Source organism: Eptatretus burgeri, chromosome 4, assembly GCF_056783735.1.
Source record: "Eptatretus burgeri isolate ZD-2024b chromosome 4, Ebu_testis_v1, whole genome shotgun sequence".
Taxonomy (NCBI): Eukaryota; Metazoa; Chordata; class Myxini; order Myxiniformes; family Myxinidae; genus Eptatretus; species Eptatretus burgeri.
Window position 1 is genome coordinate 22241347 of NC_140964.1, and position 20789 is coordinate 22262135.

General features: G+C 45.8%; 1 protein-coding gene across 3 annotated transcripts in view; it reads right to left on the reverse strand.

Annotated features, from left to right (window-relative positions):
* Positions 1-17215: 17215 nt before the first annotated feature.
* Positions 17216-20789, reverse strand: part of LOC147027613 (uncharacterized) — a 54806-nt gene continuing 51232 nt past the window's right edge. For 2 of the 3 annotated variants that reach the window (XM_085877146.1, XM_085877145.1), the window contains 3 exons: positions 20526-20756; positions 19515-19640; positions 17216-19349 (listed from right to left, as the gene is read on the reverse strand). In XM_085877146.1, coding sequence (XP_085733272.1) covers positions 19305-19349; positions 19515-19640; positions 20526-20756 — 402 coding nt within the window. In that variant the 3' untranslated portion in view covers positions 17216-19304. The remainder of the gene's footprint in view (positions 19350-19514; positions 19641-20525; positions 20757-20789) is intronic. The other variant, XM_085877147.1, reaches the window with a different exon arrangement.

Below are 20789 nucleotides of genomic sequence, written 5' to 3' on the forward strand. Positions count from 1 at the left end.
GTAGTGATGTGGCGGCCATGCATACCGTATTGTCTGTCGGGTGGATCTTCCATTTCCTGCCCTTCACTAGCGAGCTGTTGACGAAACTTTCAGAGCTACCGGTATCAATCAGAGCCTCAGCCATATGCCCGTTAATTCGTACGTTGATGATAGCCTTGGATAGATTCCCCGGGGAGGCTGCAGTTAGTTTCTTTTGTGAGTAGAGAGCCGCGGAAGTGGGTTTATTTCTCCTTAGAGTAGATTTACATACCCTGGCATAATGCCCTTTCTTGTCACAATTCATGCATGTGGCATCTCTGGCGGGGCATTTGTGGCGGGGTGTCTTTTGAACCCACAAAAGAAGCATTTACCAACCGGAGTCGTTGCTGAGGAGTTTGACGAGGTCTGGGTATCCGACTCCTCGGGTTTTTCTCCATCCCCTGTGTCAGGCTGTGTCTGTGTCAGTGGGGTTCCTTGAGTTTCCACCGTAGCGGCGTTCATTAGCAGCATCGGTGTCCCAAATGACTCAGATTGCTGCTGAGCCGTATCCATCGCTCGAGCCTGGTCGACTACCTTTTCAAGAGTGGGTTGCGCTTTCTCTAGTAAGCGTTGCCATATGTGGGCTGACCTGAGTCCTTGGATAAATGCCTCCCGTGTCGCTTCATTTCGGTGTTCCTCGGCGTTTACGGCCCGGAAGCTGCCGTCTTTTCCCAGCTGTTTCAGAGCTTGCAAGAACTGATCGATTGTCTCCCCGGCTGCTTGCTTGCGTGTGTTGAGAAGATGTCGTATGTATACCTCGTTCTTGCGCTTCACGTAAAGCGCCTGCAGCACGTCGATCGCTGCTTCGTAGGTGTCACACTCCGAGAAGAGCCTGTATACGCTGGGCGAGACATGATTCAAAAGGGCGGCCAATTTGTCGGCTCCCTCTTCGATGATGGTCAGATAGTGTGAGAAGGAACGGAACCAATGCGACCATTTCATTTCTGAGTCAGTCGCGTTTGGGTCTGCGTCGAACCTCTCTGGTTTGTAGATCTTGTCCATCGTTGGTTGAGAGAGCCGAGAAAACCAAATGGAATAAATTGAAATGAAAACGAGAGAAGAACCTTCAGAGTGTAGGCTTTATTCCATTTGATTGAAGCCGCTTCTACGGGCACATCAGGGGATACAGGTGCAGCAAGGAGTACATAAGCAGTAAGGTATACACGTGCAACTAATCACCGCAAAATAAATCAGTATAAGCACGGAGTCCGATATACTCTCAATTCTCACCATTCAACGAGCACCAAGTGAACCGCCGCCGTAAACGACAATGCCCCTGGGACAATCCCCCCGACCGAGCCGAACCTTAGCTTTATCTATTCCGTGCTCGAGCCGTGCAACATGTGATCACACGTCACGACCTTCAATTCACCACAATGTACTTGCTCGAAGGTAAACGTGCAAACATTGGTTCAGTTTGAAAGCCGATTTCCTTGAATCCCGATTTCGCACGATCCTGTTTTTTTCGCGATGACATTTTATGGACCTCAACGATCGAATTATAACAGGGCCACACTGTCGTTTATTATCATTATGAGATATTATGTACTGTACAGTGTACATAATTGTATGTGATATTTTTATACGAGGCCACATCACTCGGTGAGAGGAATTTTTCAGTTACATTTTTTTTCTTTTTTTTTCAGAGCTGGCAGATCCGTCGTATATGTGATCCGTCGTTGCCTGGAATGTCGTTAAGCGGCGCATGACTATATAGTATGTATATATATGTATATATATATATATATATATGTATATATATATATATATATATATATATATATATGTTGTTGCGGACCCAGGGGTTGGGGGCGAAAAGATGAGGGGAGAAGCTACCTCAGGTTCCCACCAGACTCTCCGGAATCGCAGGCCGTCGCACACGAATAACTTTGTGATGCGGCGGGTTGCTAATTGACCATAAACGCTAATAACTCGACCACATGACTGAGGATCCTCCGTCTAATAAATACAGTATACCTAATGGTCACGTGATCTAATTACTGGGTGCACGCCCTCGTTATGCCATGTTCAAACCAGGTCAGATGCAGCCGAACATAACTGCCCAAGGACGTACCACCTAGAAAAACGGAACGTTGGGGGATAACGTCCCAGCGAGGCTAAAATACGTACCATGTTCGACCAATGAAGTAAAATAAGAAAACGAGCTGGGAACATTTCCATACAAAGCACTTATATGCAATTAAGTGAGGAAAGCTATGTGGTACATTAAATTGGGTCCATTGGTATGTACAGCAGGAAAAGCTTGGAATTTGTGGGGTGCGGCAAAAGGGCAAGCAATGTTGCAAAAGCAGACACAGCTTGCAGACTTATACCTTTATCACTTCTACAATCTTAACTTATGCTACAACAGGCGTTACCTCATGCACGCACGCACGCACACACGCACGCACGCACGCACGCACACACACACACACACACACACACACACACACACACACACACACACACACACACACACACCCGAGGAAGATTAGATAGCCAGAAAGAAAGAGCAGATGAGGATAAAAGGCCTTACAATAACTGTCACGGTCGGCCGACCAATGCAACCCAGTACGCTTTGGGGGAGGTATGAGGGAGAAATACTGGTGTCTAAGATGTGGGAGTGGGAGGTGTGGTGTGGTGCAATATGGGGGGTGCGGTGTGGTGCCAGAGGAAAATGTGATTGCGAGTAAGGATGCTCTTTTGTGCATCCAAACGGGACGAGATAGAGGGGTGGAAAGAAAGAGAGAGAGAGAGCAAAGAAGATGTGTGAGACAAAAGATCCCGAACCGAGTCGTGCATGGGGCTGCTAGTGAAGCGTGCACCTCCGTGGGACGCTTCGCTTGAGCGTTCCCACCTTGAGAGTTGGTGTGGTATCACCAGCTTAGTTACTTTGCCAGGGCTCGTGGCAACGTGCGCTCCACACTGGTCCTTTGGAAGAAGCAAATCTCAGACACACACCAACCTCGAGTGAAGAGCCACGAAGGGCAGAGGCACGAGGAGCGACCAACGCAGAGCTGAGATGAGCAAAGAAGGTGGCGAAGACAAGAGGCGAAGAAGAGAGTTAGCGGCTCCGCGATCCGCCCTTTATAAGCCACGGGCGAAGGGTGGGTGACGACCCGAAGCAATGCGCTGTGACCCGAATCCCGATTCTCCATTGGGCAACAGCGGTCCAAGCCACGCCCTGCCAGGCTCTTGGGGCTGGAAGCGGTCTCATTCGCACATCTGGCGTGGCACGGTCCGGAGCTCTGTACCAAGCTCCCGGATCCCTTCTCCCACGACCCCTCCTCACTGCCCGTCTTGCCGTGTTCTGGTGACTGGACGAGGGTCGTATCAATCACACATGCTCACCCGGGACATTCCTGGTGAGATGCGGTTGGTGCTGTTAACATCTGTTGCTCATCTCCGCATCACTCGGTTCGAGTACAGCCTGAGTTATGCAGCATGCCTCTGTTTAGTGGAAAATTGTATTGACACAGAGGTATGAGGAGGTGCGGGAATATTTTCCCAATGTGTGGGAGGTGTTGGTGGTCGAAGTGGTTAGTTTTTGGTGAGCGAGGGGTGAACAAGCTGAGATGCCGTTGGAAATTGGCGCAAAGATTTGAATGAAATAATGGTGCACCATGCGTGTGCTGTACAGTGTGTAGTGTTTAAAGTGGAGGAAGTTTGTTGGTTCCAAGTCATGGGAGGCATCATGGTGTGCTTATTACGCATCGCATTTTGCTGGTGTGTGTGCTTGCTTGCTTGACTTGTACCATGGCTAAAAGGAAAGGGTTGGAATAGAAATCAGAATAGAAGATAGAGATATAGTTAATAGACCAAGCTATTAGACCCATGCAATGCACTTCGTCCCGTTAACCCACTAGAAGTGAGGGGAAGGTCTGACTGCACGAACACTAAAACAAAAAAAAAAACTGCACGTTGGTCACTGCATGTTGGTTGCCATTGCCTTCGGCTTGGAGGCATACAGTTTTCTAGAACCGTAACTATAAATACATGCATATATATATATATATATATATATATATATATATATATATATATATATATATATATATATATATATATATATATATATATATATATATATATATATATATATATATATATATATATATATATATAGTGTTGCGGTTGAGGAAATTCGCAAACCACCATTCAGGTCCCGTAGGTGAGGTATCTCTGTAAGTACATGTGTAGTTAGCCCCAAACCGGTTGTTTAGAGGGAATAAATGTGATTCATTCGGGTTGCGACCCTTTGATATAGCCGTTTTTCTGTTCTATCTTTATTTTGAACCAACCAAGTCTCAACCGCCATCACACAACCACCAACCGCAACGCCGCTTCACAACAACAACAACAACGCCAACAGCCACGACCTTTACCTTTACAACTCGCTCCCGCAAACATCGCATCACAGCCATTCCAAACGTCGCCATGGCCATAAACCACCACAATAAACCCTCCACCACCTTCACCTCTCCTCCTTCTACCGCCATTCCCGCACCACTTGTGAGCACCGAGTGTAAGGCTGTCCTGGCCTCGTCCGGGACGCGCGCTGAGCCGCGAGTGCAAAATGCGGCCTTTCCGAGGAGAATTCGGATCAGGAATGATACACGCCCACTTTTGATCCATCCAATCAGCAAGCGCGGGGCGGTTTGGCCCCGGCTCCAGGCGCGTCAGTGTCAAATCGCGATATGCAAATTCTAGGATCAGGGGAGACTCACGCCCCTTTTTCTCCGTCCAATGGGCGAGCGTGGCTCTACCCCTGAGCTCGTTCTGATCCAGAAATTTGCATATGGGTTCTCCTGCCGGCCTATAAAGCGTGGAGTCGGGGCGAATTTGGGGTCAGTTTGGGAAGAGTCAGTCTGGAGAGGTCGGAGACCCGAGTGGAGCTCGCAGTCTGTCGGGGTTCGGAGTCTGTCGGGGAGCTGCAGAGAGAGGAAGCCTGGAGCGCGGTCGAGTCGGTTTGAGCGCAGAGTCGGCCTTGGAGGAGTGGGGAGTGAGTCAGGAGGCGAGGGCGTACAGGTGGTTTGCTGCAGTCGGCTGAGGAGAATTGAGGAAGAGACCGAATAGCTCGGGTCCGAGGCAAGGAAGACGGCGGTCGGCGACGAGCTCGCAGTGGAATCGCTCGTCGCAGGACCCAAGCAAGCCAGCTATCCTCTTTCCCCAGAGCATCAACAATTCCCTCCCCCCTCCCCCCCCCCCCGTGCTGAGATAGTGCGAAAAGGGGGCCCCGTTCCCACCCCACTCCAAGCAGTGCCAACGAAACCCGCGAAGGAGCGTGGAGTCGGGGCGCCGCCGCGGCACCACATTGGCGGCTCATCACAAAGACATGGGTAGGATCCACCCGGTCTCACGGACCTGGCCGCTCTTTCAGGTCCCGCGCAAATATTGGCCCACAGGCCCCGTCTGCCCCCTTGTCTTTGAGGGTGGCCCTTTTCTTCTGCTTTTGAGTAAATGTGTTGTTGGCGCCGTCTGTAAAGTAAAACTGTGTAAGTGTTGCCGTGTGCACGCATAGTCAGTTGTAGATCTGCATTGTTGTGTTTCTTTTGTTGCAATTGCTGTAGGTGCATAATTGTTGTAATTGTATATGTGTGCTCTCCGTGTGCCGCGGAATAAATGTGCATTGTGTGAACTGTTTTCCCGTTTCGCTTCATCTTTTCTTCATTGACCCTCCATCCTGCTTCATGTAAAGGGTTGGTAGTGGGCTTAATACGCCCGATAATTAATCGGAACCGTCGAGGCCGACGATAACACCGCTCGGTTATCCCGATAGTATGGAACGGGTCGCTTAAGTGGCCCGTATCCAGAGTCGACCTGCGGCGAGGTGCGATCGCCCGGTCTACCCTCCGCGTGGGTACTTTGGTAGGTCGAGTTTGGCGAACAACCCTATCCCACGCGGGGGGCCAATTGGCACGATCGTGGTGAGGCCGAAAGGCCCACCCATGACTAGCTCCCAGCGTTAGTCCGAGAGGGTCACGACAGAATTGTCCGTCCGGTGGGCGAGGTGCCGCGATTCGAGTTACGTGGCCGTTTGCACGCCGGTGGGCGCGAATTCGCAACAATATATATACATGTCAAAATTTGCTAATGCGTTACATTGCCTTCATGGAATTCAGTACATTATAATTTTGCCTCTTTTTTGGATACCTTTGCCCAGTGTTGAATATTCTATTCCCACTACGTAGTTACATATCATAGGACACGTCCGTAATAAAGTGCGCGGCATCGAAATTCATCGTTTGTCCGATTTTACATCTTTTTCCGAAAAACGTTGATTCCGATGCACTAGTTTTGTGACGTCCACGTAGAACACATTTGCGTACCCCTAGTAGCCATACTCGCATACGTCTATTGGAATATTAATCGCCTTTCCCCCAGAGAATATGTTCAGACTCCTTTGTTCTGCAACACGATTCACCGGAAAGATTGACGAATTGCTCATACCGAGCGATGTTTCCTCGGTTCACGTGCGTAATATGTGTCCGTCAAAGTTTCACGGGGGAGCATAAATGATGATAAGCTTTACTATTTAGCTGCATTGCAATAAAGATATCAATTATATGTATTACATCGTAATTGTAGTATACCGATCTGCATGAATCGCCTCTATTGATGGCCGGCCGTGCAAAACAACGCCCGACGAAACTGATGATGCAGGTCTGTCAATTTCTTACACATGTGAAAGTGGTCTGCAGGTCACGTGAACGAGGTACAACAGAAGTGATGATGCTATAGACGTGTGCCTAGTGGCACTGCACAAACAACACGTCATTGTTTTCCGATGAAGAAGCCCGTAATGGCCGTGATATCTCTGCTATTATGTGAAAAACGGCATTTTATCCCCTCATATTTCAGTCAAACCTGACGCACGTTAACCCCACTTTTTTGGGAAACATTCGATATTTTCTTCGTTTTCCAGTGACTGGAAGCGCTTATAATGAGTGAAACCCAAAAATGTCTTAACAAATGATTCCAGAAGTGACGAATTGAGCGGAATTATTTGAATATGATTTTTCTGACAGGCTGTCACGCTTTTGAAACACATTAGCGAATTTCGACTCATGTGTATGTGTGTGTATGTATATATATATATATATATATATATATATATATATATATATATATATATATATATATATATATATATATATATATATATATATATATGTATATATCTTCTTCTTCTTCTTTCGGCTGCTCCCGTTCGGGGTCGCCACAGCGGATCATCCGTATGATCCGCATAGTGATTTGGCACATGTTTTACGCCGGATGCCCTTCCTGACGCAACCCTGGTCGCCTCTTACAACACAGGGATAAAAAAATATATATATATATCTATATACATATATATATATATATATATATATATATATATATATCTATATAGTTGTAGATTTCTGCCCATTCGGCGTGCAGACGACTACCTTAGCCCAATTGCGGCCCTGCGCGCCCACCGAACACGTAATCTAGTCGTAGCTTCTGGATCAACGCCGAAACCCAGCTACGTGTGTTTTAACACACCATAAACCAGCCAATCCCGCTGTCCACGCGCTACAGGGTTGATCGCCAAATTGTCGATGTACCTAATTATTCGCGCAGACAGAAATACCGGGAATTTATACCTCGACGGGACCTGCACGAAAACGAGCCGCTTTAAGCGGCTCATTCCGTATGTGAATGCTGAGCGGTTATATATTGCCAAGTCCCGTCGGATCAGATTATTTTATCGGCTTTAAAAGCCAGCTAATATCCCGAACGTTCCATGGCAGTCAATGTGAGGAAGGGACGCAACGAACCGGTGACATTTAACAATGGGGACATTTATTTCCACTCGGCACGTAAGAAGTCAATGGGGGGGGGGGGGATGATGGGGACAGGACACGAGCAAAAAGCCTTCAGCCGATGTCTATTTATTATGTACATCTTCTTCTTCTTCTTTCGGCTGCTCCCGTTAGGGGTCGCCACAGCGGATCATCCGTATGATCCGCATAGTGATTTGGCACATGTTTTACGCCGGATGCCCTTCCTGACGCAACCCTGGTCGCCTCTTACAACACAGGGATATGGTACACCTATTTTAACCGGGGAATACACCGGCCCAGTTCACGGGTACTCATTTTGCCGACCTCGGAAGGATGACAGGCTGAGTCAACCCCCTGGTGTATTAATTCAGTGGCCCAACGGGGCTTGAACTCGGGACCTTTTGGATCCCAAGCCGCTGCCCTAACCACTGCGCCAACACCAGGATGTCTATTTATTATGTACATGCACCTACACAATTCACTACTTCAGGACAAGGCACCACAGACTTTCATGCAAAACCCAAGAAAGAAAGAACCGGGCTCGTGAGCCTTTATAATTTCTCAGAGCCGGGATGACCTGCATAGGCCCCGAGAAACCGGGCTGGCTACCTGGCCACCCTCGTGGTGACTCGATGGGCTCTTGTTTGGCGACCCTCGGTGTTCTTTCCCGGACCTCCGAGCTCCGACTGGCTCCCTTGGTCGTCCGGCCTCCACTGTGGCCTGGCTTAGGCAACGACGCGCTGGAGGAGTGAACGGGTCTCGACTCTGGCTTCCTGGTTGCGTCAGTGAACCTTCCAGTGAACCAACTGCCCACACTCCAACACTCCGAACTCCGAACTCAGCTCCCACCTCCGAACTCTCCAGCTCTCAATGGGGCGTCTCTCCACTCCCAACTCCCACTGACTCCGAGCTCCCCACACCAACTGCCTTTTCGGCCAGCGAACGCGGCTTTTTATCGCCCCTGGAGCGTTCGCCCTCCCTTCCTGGCGCGTGGGGGAAAATCCCAGGAGTGATCGGCTTGGCTCTGTTTTTGTTGTCATAACCGTAGTTTCTGTTTCCTTCTTCGGGTGGCTTTCTGGGAGTGGTGTTTTTGTTTGTAGAGGAGGGTCGCTGTGTTGTAGAAATTGACGAGGTTGTTGAGATGCTGTTGTGGTGGTGGAGGTGGCGTGGTTGTAGTAGTGTCGTTGAAGAGATGCTGTTTGTTTGAAATAAAAGATTTTTTAAGATGCACAGCCCGGCACACGAACAATGCCCGTTATACATCGTTGGGAAATTCTAACCTGGAACACACACTTACCGAAATAACTGACCTCTGGGGAACCTGACTGGTGTTCTGTGAATTTCCACAACCGTAACAATATATATATATATATATATATATATATATATATATATATATATATATATATATATATATATATATATATATATATATATATATATATATATATATATATATATATGTTTTTATTTTTTTATTTTTAAGAAGGCGCTCGGAACCTTTGAAAGCCCTAAAGACGTCTGACCATCAGTACCTGCTGTGCACTCACCCACAAATGTTAACTTGCTGTGTTTTCTCTCAAGTCACAGGTCCTGAGCCAAGGGTAGTGTAAATATAAGGAATGTATATAATTTTAACCCACCTGTTGTTTGTTTAGTGCCGGCAATGTAGTTAAGTTGTCCGAGTGAGTCTGTTAGCTTAGTTACGCAATGCACTTGGTGATTTATTTTTGGGACATGTATTCAAAATGTCGCACTCAGGGATCCGTTGGTAAAATGTACTAGGGGAAAACCTACACCTGCATGTCACACAAAAATTAACGACTCGGGTCGAGTCTATAAAAAAGTGGGGGGGGGGGGGTAGTGTTACGGATCTGGAAACCATGTGCATTCAACATACAGGTCACAAAAGTCAGTTATCCCGTTAAGTGCATGTGAGACGGGTCCCTTCCTTTTGTCTAGTGGGAGAATCAAAGGCATGCGTTGCAACTTCTTTTAGTTAGGTTATTACATCGAACAAGCCATCGAACAACCATTCCATCTGCATGACCCCTCAGCCCATCACGATCCACCACCAACCAGCTGCCTTCTCGCACCCTGACGTACCAAGGCAAGATCTCGCGGTTCCGGTTTCTCGGCTCCCACGAACGTTGTAACTCTTTCACGACAACCTTTGCAACATTGACTGTTACTCGTCAAGTATGAACCAGCGTGGAAGAGTGGCTGGGGTTTCCCAGCAGGGGCCTTTGCAGCATTGATACTGTTACTCGTCAAGTATGAACCCGCATGAAAGAGTGACTGGGGTTTCCCGGCAGGGGCCTTGGCCCCCTGCCCCAGAAGGGTGGGCCATAGGACCCTGTCCAAGCAAAGACGGACAGCGAGGTGTGTTCACCAAGGCCCCTCCCTGCTGAGGGAGGTAAAAAAGATTCCCGAGCACTCTCTGGGAGGAGAGTTTTGGTGGGTTTTTGCTGTCACAAAAGGGGTTTTTGCTGTTACGAAGGGGTTACAAAGGCTGTCATGAACGGGTGGTAACAGTGGTTGTTACGAGGGCTGTCACAGGGTTGAGCAGAAGGTCGTTGAGGCAGCGAACGTGTATCTGCTGACCCTCCACAAGGAAAGACCGACCCTGACCCTCCTCCGTGGACCCCGGCCATTCACCACCTGAGCTCCGCCATGAATCTCGAGTCCCACACGTGCGACTGGGGACCAAACAAGCGACCATTGTCAGGTCCCGCAGCATGGAGTACCCCCTTTCTCCGACGGCCAGATACCCATCCGAACTCTGACCACCAGCTTGTCTCTCTCCTCGGCTGCAAGGGTCCAATAAAGAACTCTTGGTTTCTTTTCATTTGTGTGTGTGTCTGCGTGTGGGCCCGTCTTTAAGTAGAACTGAATAAGTGTTTTTGGATCATTGTAAATATTCCTTGCTTGAATATTCGCGTGAAGTCTTGCCTTTGTCTTTTTCTGCAAATAAAACTTGTTAGAAATGTTCCCAGTTCATTTCCTTCCCTTGTTGAATTGGTTCAGCATGGTTCGGATCTGAGTTTAGGCGGGGTTTTATCCCCGATAATCCATTAATTCAAGCCGGCACGGCTTTGGCAGTTTCCGCTCGGCTGCACCCGAACCGGAGTTGGTAGTCGGTAGTTGAAACTCCACCGCAGTCAGTAGAGTGACCCGGTTTCAAGCAAGACATGCCAAGGGCATGGTTTCCCCGGTAGTCGAAACCGTGTAGTTAATTAGGTAAATTGGTGATAGACAAATAGACCCTACGCTACACGGTTGAAATATTGGCGACGACGGTCGGTTAAACGACCCGCTGGCTCACGGAGTTATCCGAGCAATGGCCTACAATTCCAGAGAGTCCGGTGGGGATCGACATAACTTTCCCCACTTAGTGGTCTTTCTCGCCACCGGACCTCTGGCCCGCAACAACATATCTTCTTCTTCTTTCGGCTTGCTCCCGTTAGGGGTCGCCACAGCGGATCAACCGTCTCTATTTCGCTCTATCCTCCACATCTTCCATTGACACTCCAACCACCCGCATGTCTGCCCTCACCGTATCCATGAACCTCTTCTTTGGCCTTCCTCTTCTCCTCCTGCCTGGCGGCTCCATCTTCAACATCCTTCTCCCGATATACTCCGCTTCCCTCCTGAGCACATGTCCAAACCATCTCAATCTTGCCTCTCTCACTTTGTCTCCAAACCGTCCCACCTGCGCTGTCCCTCTAATATACTAATTTCTTATCCTGTCTATCCTCGTCACTCCCAACAAGAATCGTAGCATCTTTAACTCTGCCACCTCCAGCTCCACTTCCTGTCTTTTTGTTAGTGCCACCGCCTCCAAACCATACAACATAGCTGGTCTCACTACCATCTTATATACTTTCCCCTTCACTATTGCACCTTCCCTACTGTCACAAATCACTCCTGCAACACTTTTCCACCCACTCCATCCTGCCTGCACTCTCTTTTTCACTTCTCTCCCACACTCTCCATTACTTTGGACAGTTGATCGCAAGTATTTAAACCCATCCACCTTCCCCACCTCAACTCCTTGCAACCGCACCATACCACCACCCTCCCTCTCATTTACGCACATGTACTCCGTCTTACTCTGACTGACTATCATTCCCCTTCTCTCCAGTGCGTACCTCCACCTCTCGAGACTCGCCTCAGCCTGCTCCCTACTCTCCCTACAGATCATGATGTCATCCGCGAACATCATAGTCCATGGGGACTCCAGTCTGATCTCGTCCGTCAACCTGTCCATCACCATTGCAAACAGGAAAGGGCTCAGAGTCGATCCTTGGTGCAATCCCACTTTTACCTTAAACCGGTCCATCATTCCTACCGCACACCTCACCGCTGTCACACTGTCCTCGTACATATCCTGCACGATCCTCACATACTTCTCCACCACTCCCGACTTCCTCATACAATGCCACAACTCCTCTCTTGGCACCCCATCATAAGCTTTCTCTAAATCCACAAACACACAATGTAACTCCTTCTGGCCTTCCCTATACTTCTCCATCAACATTCTCAAAGCAAACATCGCATCAGTGGTACTCTTTCCTGGCATAAACCCATATTGCTGCTCATAGATCATCACCTCTCCTCTCAACCTAGCTTCCACTACTCTTTCCCACAACTTCATGGTGTGGCTTAACAACTTTATCCCTCTGTAATTTCCACAGCTCTGCACATCATCCTTATTCTTGAAAATCGGAACCAGTACACTTAATCTCCACTCCTCCGGCATCCTCTCACTTTCCAAGACTTTATTAAACAATCTGGTTAACAACCCCACTGCCATCTCTCCTAAGCACTTCCATGCCTCCACTGATATACCATCTGGGCCAACCGCCTTTCCACTTTTCATCTTCTTCATAGCAGTCCTCACTTCATCCTTACTGATCCACCCCACTTCCTGATTCACTATCTTCACCTCTTCCAACCTTCTCTCTCTCATTTTCTTCATTCATCAGCTCCTCAAAGTACTCCATCCACCTTCTCAACACACTCTCCTCGCTCATCAGCATATTCCCATTTGCGTCCTTTATCACCCTAACCTGCAGCACATCCTTCCCAGCTCGGTCTCTCTGTCTTGCCAATCGGTATAAATCCTTTTCCCCTTCTTTTGTATCCAACTTCTCATACAGCTCGTCATATGCCTTTTCCTTGGCCTTTGCCACCTCTCTTTTTGCCTTTCGCCACCACTCCTTGTACTCCTGCCTACTTTCTTCATCTCTCTGACTATCCCACTTCTTTTTCGCCAACCCCTTCTTCCTTATACTTTCCTGTAATTTCTCATTCCACCACCAAGTCTCCTTATCTTCCTTCCTCTGTCCAGATGTCACACCAAGTACCTTCCTAGCTATCTCCCTCACAACTTCTGCTGTCGTTGCCCAATCATCCCACCCATCTTTACCACCATCCAACACCTGTCTCACCTCCTCCCTAAATTTCACGCAACAGTCTTCCTCCTTCAGCTTCCACCATCTGGTCCTTGGTTCAGCCCTCACTCTCTTCCTCAACCTCACCTCGAAAGTCATCCTACAGACCACCAATCGATGCTGTCGAGCTACACTCTCCCCTGCCACCACCTTACAGTCACTAATCTCTTTCAGGTTGCATCTCCTACTTAAGATGTAATCCACCTGTGTGCACTTTCCTCCACTCTTGTATGTCACCCTGTGTTCCTCCTTCTTCTTGAAATACGTATTTATATATAAATACATATTTATATATAAATAAATACATATACATAGTATTTATGTATATATATATATATATATATATATATATATATATATATATATATATATACATATATATATATATATATATATATATATATATATATATATATATATATATATACATACAGTGGAGAGAACAAGTATTTGATACACTGCCGATTTTGCAGGTTTTCCCACTTACAAAGCACGTAGAGGTCTGTAATTTTTATCATAGGTATGCTTCACTTCTTTTCTACCCCCGATAATCCACCCAAGCCCACTTCTTTCAATTCCCCTGCTTTCCTTCCTGAAAGTCCCTGTAATGTCCATCTTCTCTTCACCATGTTCCCCGTCCCATCCCCATCCCTCTCCCTTCCACAGTTCACCTAATGTGTCTGTTCCCCACTGTTTTGTCCCTTCTACTCCCGCCCCTCTTGTCTCATGCCCCCTTGCTGTGAGTTGTGTGTTAGCTCTCATACGAGCCTCGACAGGGTATATAAAAAAAAAAGATTGGCAGATGGAATTTAACCTGAGCAAGTGTAAAGTGTTGGGGATGGGAAAGAACAATGAAAATAGAGATTACAGAATGCAAGGGGTAATTTTGGAGCTTGTCACACGGGAGAAGGATCTGGGGGTGGTAATGGATACGGGAGGTAAGCAGACAGCACAGTGCCAGGTAGCTATAGGTAAAGCAAAGAGGGTTTTAGGTTGTATTCAGAGGGGGATCATTTATATATCAAAAGAGGTGGTGTTAACATTGTGTAGGAATTTAGTGAGGGCCACATTGAGAATATTGTGTGCAGTTCTGGTCACCACAGTTCCGGAAGGACATAGATGCTAGAGAGAGGGTTAATGCAGGGCTACGAGATTGATTCCAGGTCTAGCTATGAGGAGCGGCTGAAGGAGACAGGGCTTTATTCACAAGAAAGACGGTGGTTACAAGGAGATATGATAGAGATGTTTAAGATAATGAAAGGTATAGATAAAATAAGAGAAGATGAATTATTCAACAGAGTAGACCATGATAGGACCAGGGGCCATAGCCTGAGAGTAAAGAAGCGGAGAGTTAAGATGGTAGTAAGGCAGGGGACTTTTACTCAGAGTGTAGTTAATGCATGGAATGGTCTCCCTGGAAAGGTAGTGGCAGCAGAAAACGAAGATAAGTTTAAATTAGAATTAGATAGGTGGAAGTTATGGGGATAGAGGGGTATTGGGATGTTGATAAGACTTTTAGGTAGTTTGAGCATTGATGGGTGAATGTGTGCATGTGTACGGAATGCTGCTAGTGGGGATCTTGTCAAGGGGGGTTGTGTGGTTGATGCTGTGTGTCTTACCCAAGCCCATGCCCCCTCCCCTGAAGGGAAGAAGAAGAAGAAGAAAAAAAATACAAAAACAAAAACAAAAAAACAAAACCAAAAAATACACCCGTGCGGGAGTGACGGTCATCTCTGCGAGAAACGAGCATGAGATCCTGTTTCTCGGGTCAGGAGGGATTTTTGGCCAACTTTGAAGTCACGTGACGTGAAAACGAAAGCGAATATCGAAAATCCGGCCCGACCAAATCTAGATATTGTCCCATAGATTCATATGCCACAATAAAATTCAAGATAACTTAAGAAATGTAGGAGGAGATAGATTTTGAAAATCGTCATTTTGCAATTACATGAAGTAGTTTTCGCAAAATTCAAAGTCACGTGACGTGTACGTACTCGAAGATATCGGTATTCTTTCGAATGGACATGAAAGACAAGGTCAGCTGCTATGCAATGACACCATTCACAACTTTTACCATGCCCAGTAGAGAATATATAGCCTCCTGAAGGTAGGGCAGTTTTTGCAAACTTTGAAGTCACGTGACGCGAAAACGAAAGCGAAATTCAAAAATCCGTCCCGACCAAATTTAGATATGGTCCCATAGATCCATATGCCACAATCAAATTCAAGATCGCTTGAGAAATGGCGGAGGAGATAGAATTTGAAAATCGTCATTTTCGCAACTTCAAAGGCCTCGTGACCTTGACCTTGACCTTCGGTGACCTTGAAAGTTATAGCATCGTGTACGTCTCATCGACCTCTATCAGGATCACAAATGACCAGATCTCCCGCTTCAACTTCATTGTGAATGGACGGACGGACGGATCGAAGGACATCGACACCCATATTATTAGGTCATGCTCGAAGAGATGACCTAAAAAAACCAACCAATTTTTTTTATTTCATTAATTAAAAACATTTTTTTGCATTTTCTTCCTTGGATCTTGTGTCAATAAATTGGTATGGTGTTCGCACAAGCATGTTGGGTTGAATGGCCTCCACCTGTGTTATATTTCCTTGTAATTGTCGAGGCTCGTGGAAGAGCGAGAAATAGTACACTGAACGGATCAGGACAGAACAGGACAAAAAAGAACAAACAGCAGGGAGGGACGGGGGTAGGAAACAACTTTGAAATTTGAAACGTGGTTTGTCCAAGAAAGATCATGCCTGATATATTTCATTGGCCGACAAAATTTCTTCTTCTTCTTTTTTTCTCTCATCTTTTTTCTTTCATCAAAGATGTAAACACACTTTTGTCGACTACTTTTACACGCTGATTCCAAATCCGTTTTCGGTTATTCCACATCTAGCAGCTTGGGTATTGCCTAAATTAATTGAAATCAAGGCAATAATCCTTCAAATTTGACCAGTCTCATCAATAAAACTGGACATGCTGGAGGCGAACGAAAAACAGATGTGGAATCAGCATCCCAAGAGCTATCTCGTCCACTTATAATTATATCTGATGAAAATGACCTGTTGGCCAGTGAAATGAGACCCAGGAGTTTGAATGACAACTTCCTCAAGAGGATTGTTAAGAAAGTAGATATGAGGGTTTGCTAGATGGTCCTTTTGGAGAGAGAGATAGTGAGAGTGTCAGATTTGTCAGAATTGAAAGACATCTTCCAAGTGTTTGTCCAGCTTGTGATTTATTTTTCAATGCCTGAAGAGAGGGATGAGGCTGCAGCCTTCCTGTCTGAAGGATGTCACAGCAGAGGGTGGAGTCATCAGCACATTGATAAAGAGGATTTTTGAGGGAGTGAGTTAGATCATTGATTAAGATCAGGAGTAGGACTAGGCTCAGAACACTGCCATGGGGGCACTCCAGCCTTGATAGGTAGAGGAGATGAAAGGATTCCGTTGAGAGCCACACGTTGGCTATGACAGTCGAAGAAGTCAGTAAGCCATGTGTGGAGTTGGCTTTGGATGCTATTCACAGAGAGCTTGGAGAGTAAGGCAGGATGCCAGACTATATCAAAAGCACGATATATGTCCAAAGATACGGTCCTGATCTCGTGTCTGGTATTGAGAGCCTCCATCCATTGTTGGGTGAGGAGAAACAGAAGGTGAGTGACTCAGTAGTCGAATGGATAAGGCCTCGACCTCTGAAGCTCTTTCTGATGACGATCTGGGTTGGAGACAAAGCTATTCCACTGAAGAGTGAAGACCTTCATGAGTCATAAATTATTGTATTTTATTTTAAAAGTCCATTCTCCTGAATTTGAAAACATTTATGCCAACAACACACAATACTTTCTATAAATATATAAATTACATGTAATGACCACTCAATTGTTGCATTGCACAACAAAATTACGACATGAGTCTTCAAAATCCACTGTTGTAGTTTAATTTTGGTAGAATAAAGTACAATGCACTCAATTAAAAGCCTGTAAACATGGAGGAACAACAGATAATATGGTGATGATAATATGGTACAGATATTATGTGACAGATAAGATGGGGATAGTCACCCTTACAGGTATGGATCTAACCAGAGTGGCCTCAAAATGAATGTCACTGGTTAGATCCCTACCAGTGGGGTGACCATCCCCACTCAGGTAACCATCTCCACCAGATGATCCACCTCATACTTGGGTGAAGTACACAACTGCGGTTGCAGATCTTACTGTGCTGTTTAACCCTCCGGGGATCTTTGCCTAGTCGAGGATTAACAATGACTATCACCGCCGCACCTCAGCACAGAGCGCCATTTCCTGTGTGTTTTATATTCCACGGCGATGGCCCCGCTTCACACAGGAGCGACAAAGGCTTCATCGGTTTGAGCTGACATCCTGAACCAGAATGAGAGGACGGCTGACTGAACTACAACATAATAACTGGGAAATTTTAGGTAGGAGAGGGTAGAAAAAAATCCAAAAAGACTGAACCCAAAACATTTACAAAAGTAAATTTGCCTGTAAGAGAAAAGTGGGAGGAAGATTGAAGGTCGCATTTAAGCTTATACTTGGGAAGGTGAATTTTGTGGTGGGGGGGGGTCACATTGAGGAGATATTTGTCTGAAGGCTGCCAGCCTGCATCATGGCAGCTATCAAATAAATATCAAGAAAAGAGCAGAAAAAGGGGCAGAGAGGAAAGTAAGAAGTTTTGATGACTGGGCATTTCAGAGGGGAAAGGTGAGGTCAATTTGTGGAGATGTTTCTCTGACTGCCATTAGCCTGCATCATGGCGGCCATCAAATAAATATCGAGAAAAGAGGAGAACAGACAGCTAGAAGTTTGGATGATTGGAGTTCTGGGTCAGCAGTCGTGGTCATTTAATGAAGTCACCTGGAAAATATGGCAAGATTGTCAGACATTTAAGAGACGAAAGGTGAAGTCATGTTGAGGAGATATTTCTCTGAAGGCTGCCAGGCTGCAACATGGCAACGCTCAAAGAACTAACGTATCTGGAAAAGAACAGACAAAGTATCCAGACAGGAAAGTAAAAAGTCTTGTTTCTCAGATTTCACCATCAGTAATATGGAGTCAATTATTGGAACCACCTGGAAAGTATGGAAAAGTTGTGAACTGTTTCTCCACCTGAAGATAGAACATCACACGCTGGAAGGAGTTTTCTTTTAAGAAGGAGACAGATATGGGACAGTTATGAGACGGAACTCGGTGAAGGCTTGGGTTCAGATTCGGATTAGGTGCTCAAACGTTTCTAAGAATTGCACGGGGAAGAGTTTGGGGTGGAGTTCCATCACTGTAGACCGGATCAATTTACAGAAGGGACTTTCTCATCATTTCCAGTCAACTCAGAGGCTTGATGGTTATTTTTGGATCGTTCAGTCAAACTTTTTCTAACCGTCACTTCCCGAATCCTCTGGGTACCAGTGATGTCAAAGCAATTTTTTCTCATGGCACTCAGCTGGGCATTTCCTCAGGAGGAACTTCCTCCTCCCCATTGATACCAACCGAGCTGTTGTTCCATTTCCTCGGGAATTCAACTCCCATGCTACTTTCTTATTCTTCACTCTTCCTTATTCATGTCATTCTTGTCACCAGGTCTTCGAGACTGCTGTTCACCACCATCTCAGATCATCCCCCATTCAAAACCATGATCTTTTCCTTGATGAGTGGGCTATTCACAGGAACAAAATGCCACAAGAAGATATGGTTAAACAAAGAAAAGGTATACAAAAACACAGCACAGGGACAAAAATATAGAGAGACACGATGGATCTGGTCTGAAAACTTAGCATTGATAAACTGCAACGAGGCACTACAGGACCAAAGTCCAACACACTCAGACCCAGAACCGGAAGTTCATGTTTATTTTGTCCAAATAGTTGCCCTGCTTCCGTATTATCAGTTCATGCTCTCTATCACCTTATTCTTCCATGAGGCTCCATCTTGCGGAAAAACAATACTAACGGAAGATATGAAGAGTACAAAAGGAGGGCTGCTTACCTTCAAAATTACCAAAAGGGACATCTGCTGAACCATGTGTACTTTGAAATGTCCTGCAAAAGAATGTATTGGAATCAAATATAAACACAATCAGGAAACACCTCCACTAGTGAGCAATGGCATTTTGCTCCACCAAAACAGGAGGTCAGCAACCCCAGCATGTGCGAACATACTTGTTTATGCAAATCAAGCAGTTGAAAATGGTATCCAACCCTTACCTTCAAAGTAAATCTCAACTCGGGATTTTTACGAATCATCCCAATCAGAATGAAAGCCAATTCTTCCCTTTCTTCTTTTGGTAATCTGTAAAATACTTCGTGGTATTTGTTGATATCTGGCATTTGCTGTGAAGAAGCAAAGCAAACGTATTTGGGACAGAATCCAAACCCATCATTGCAATCGAATACTTACATTTACATCACAAGCATGTTTTCCAATCAAGCACTCCTAAATGCAATAACCCAGACTTGACTCTCAATCAATAAAATACATTTTGAGTCATCAAATAAATTATGGTGCACAATACATAAGTTTTCTTCATTATCTGAAAAACAAACACTCTCAACTCAAATCATTGGATATCAAGTCTCTTGGGTTCATTAAATAAATTTGTGAAAACTCAAATCTTTGGCAGTCAAAATTAAACACACCAAACAATAACTACAAAAGAGAATAGAAGTGGATGATGAAACAATCATTTGTTTCATTGCACAGTGTGGAAGAAAATGGAACACGCGTCCAAACCGGAATGTCTAGCAGAACCTCTACTCATCAAACTAACAGATCTTAACATCAAAAGCATCGCCATGGGAAATGTGTCCATAATGGCATCTGCTGTACAAGCCAAACACAAACATCCCAGAGCCAAACATTCAGAAATACTACAACAAAACATATTCACTCACCACACCCTCAGAATCCCCTTCACACCACACAGTCACACTCCCAACTCCCACTTAGTACACCCTGAGCACATCCTCACACTCTCAGCAATGTCAATCGCTTATGCAGATTCTCTCCACAAACTAATCCACTTTTATCTCCAAATTATTCACATTCCCTTATCTCCTGCCAAGTTCTTTCAACCGATCTGTAACACTTCCTACAGCAAAAACTGTTTTCAAAATAGCAATCAGAGCATCATTATCTTCAAAAGGGCAACTCTGCACATAATTATGATGAAACGTCTTTGTGATAATGATCATGACACCATGATCAACAATACTCACTTCAATGTCACATCCGTCGAATTCCAGTCCAATAAATAATTTTAAGGACACGATGCCCAGTGACCAAACGTCGGCTGGAGGACCTTCGTAGGCACCCTCTGAGATCTCTGGTGCCATATAACCGAGTGTGCCACACTCGTCATAAAGTTTTTCACCTGGCTTGACAACTGCAGCATGGCTGAAGTCAATAACCTTCACGACCATCCGATTGTTGCAAAGCACGTTCTCAAGCTAAAGAAGAAACAGAAATAAATATATTTTAGA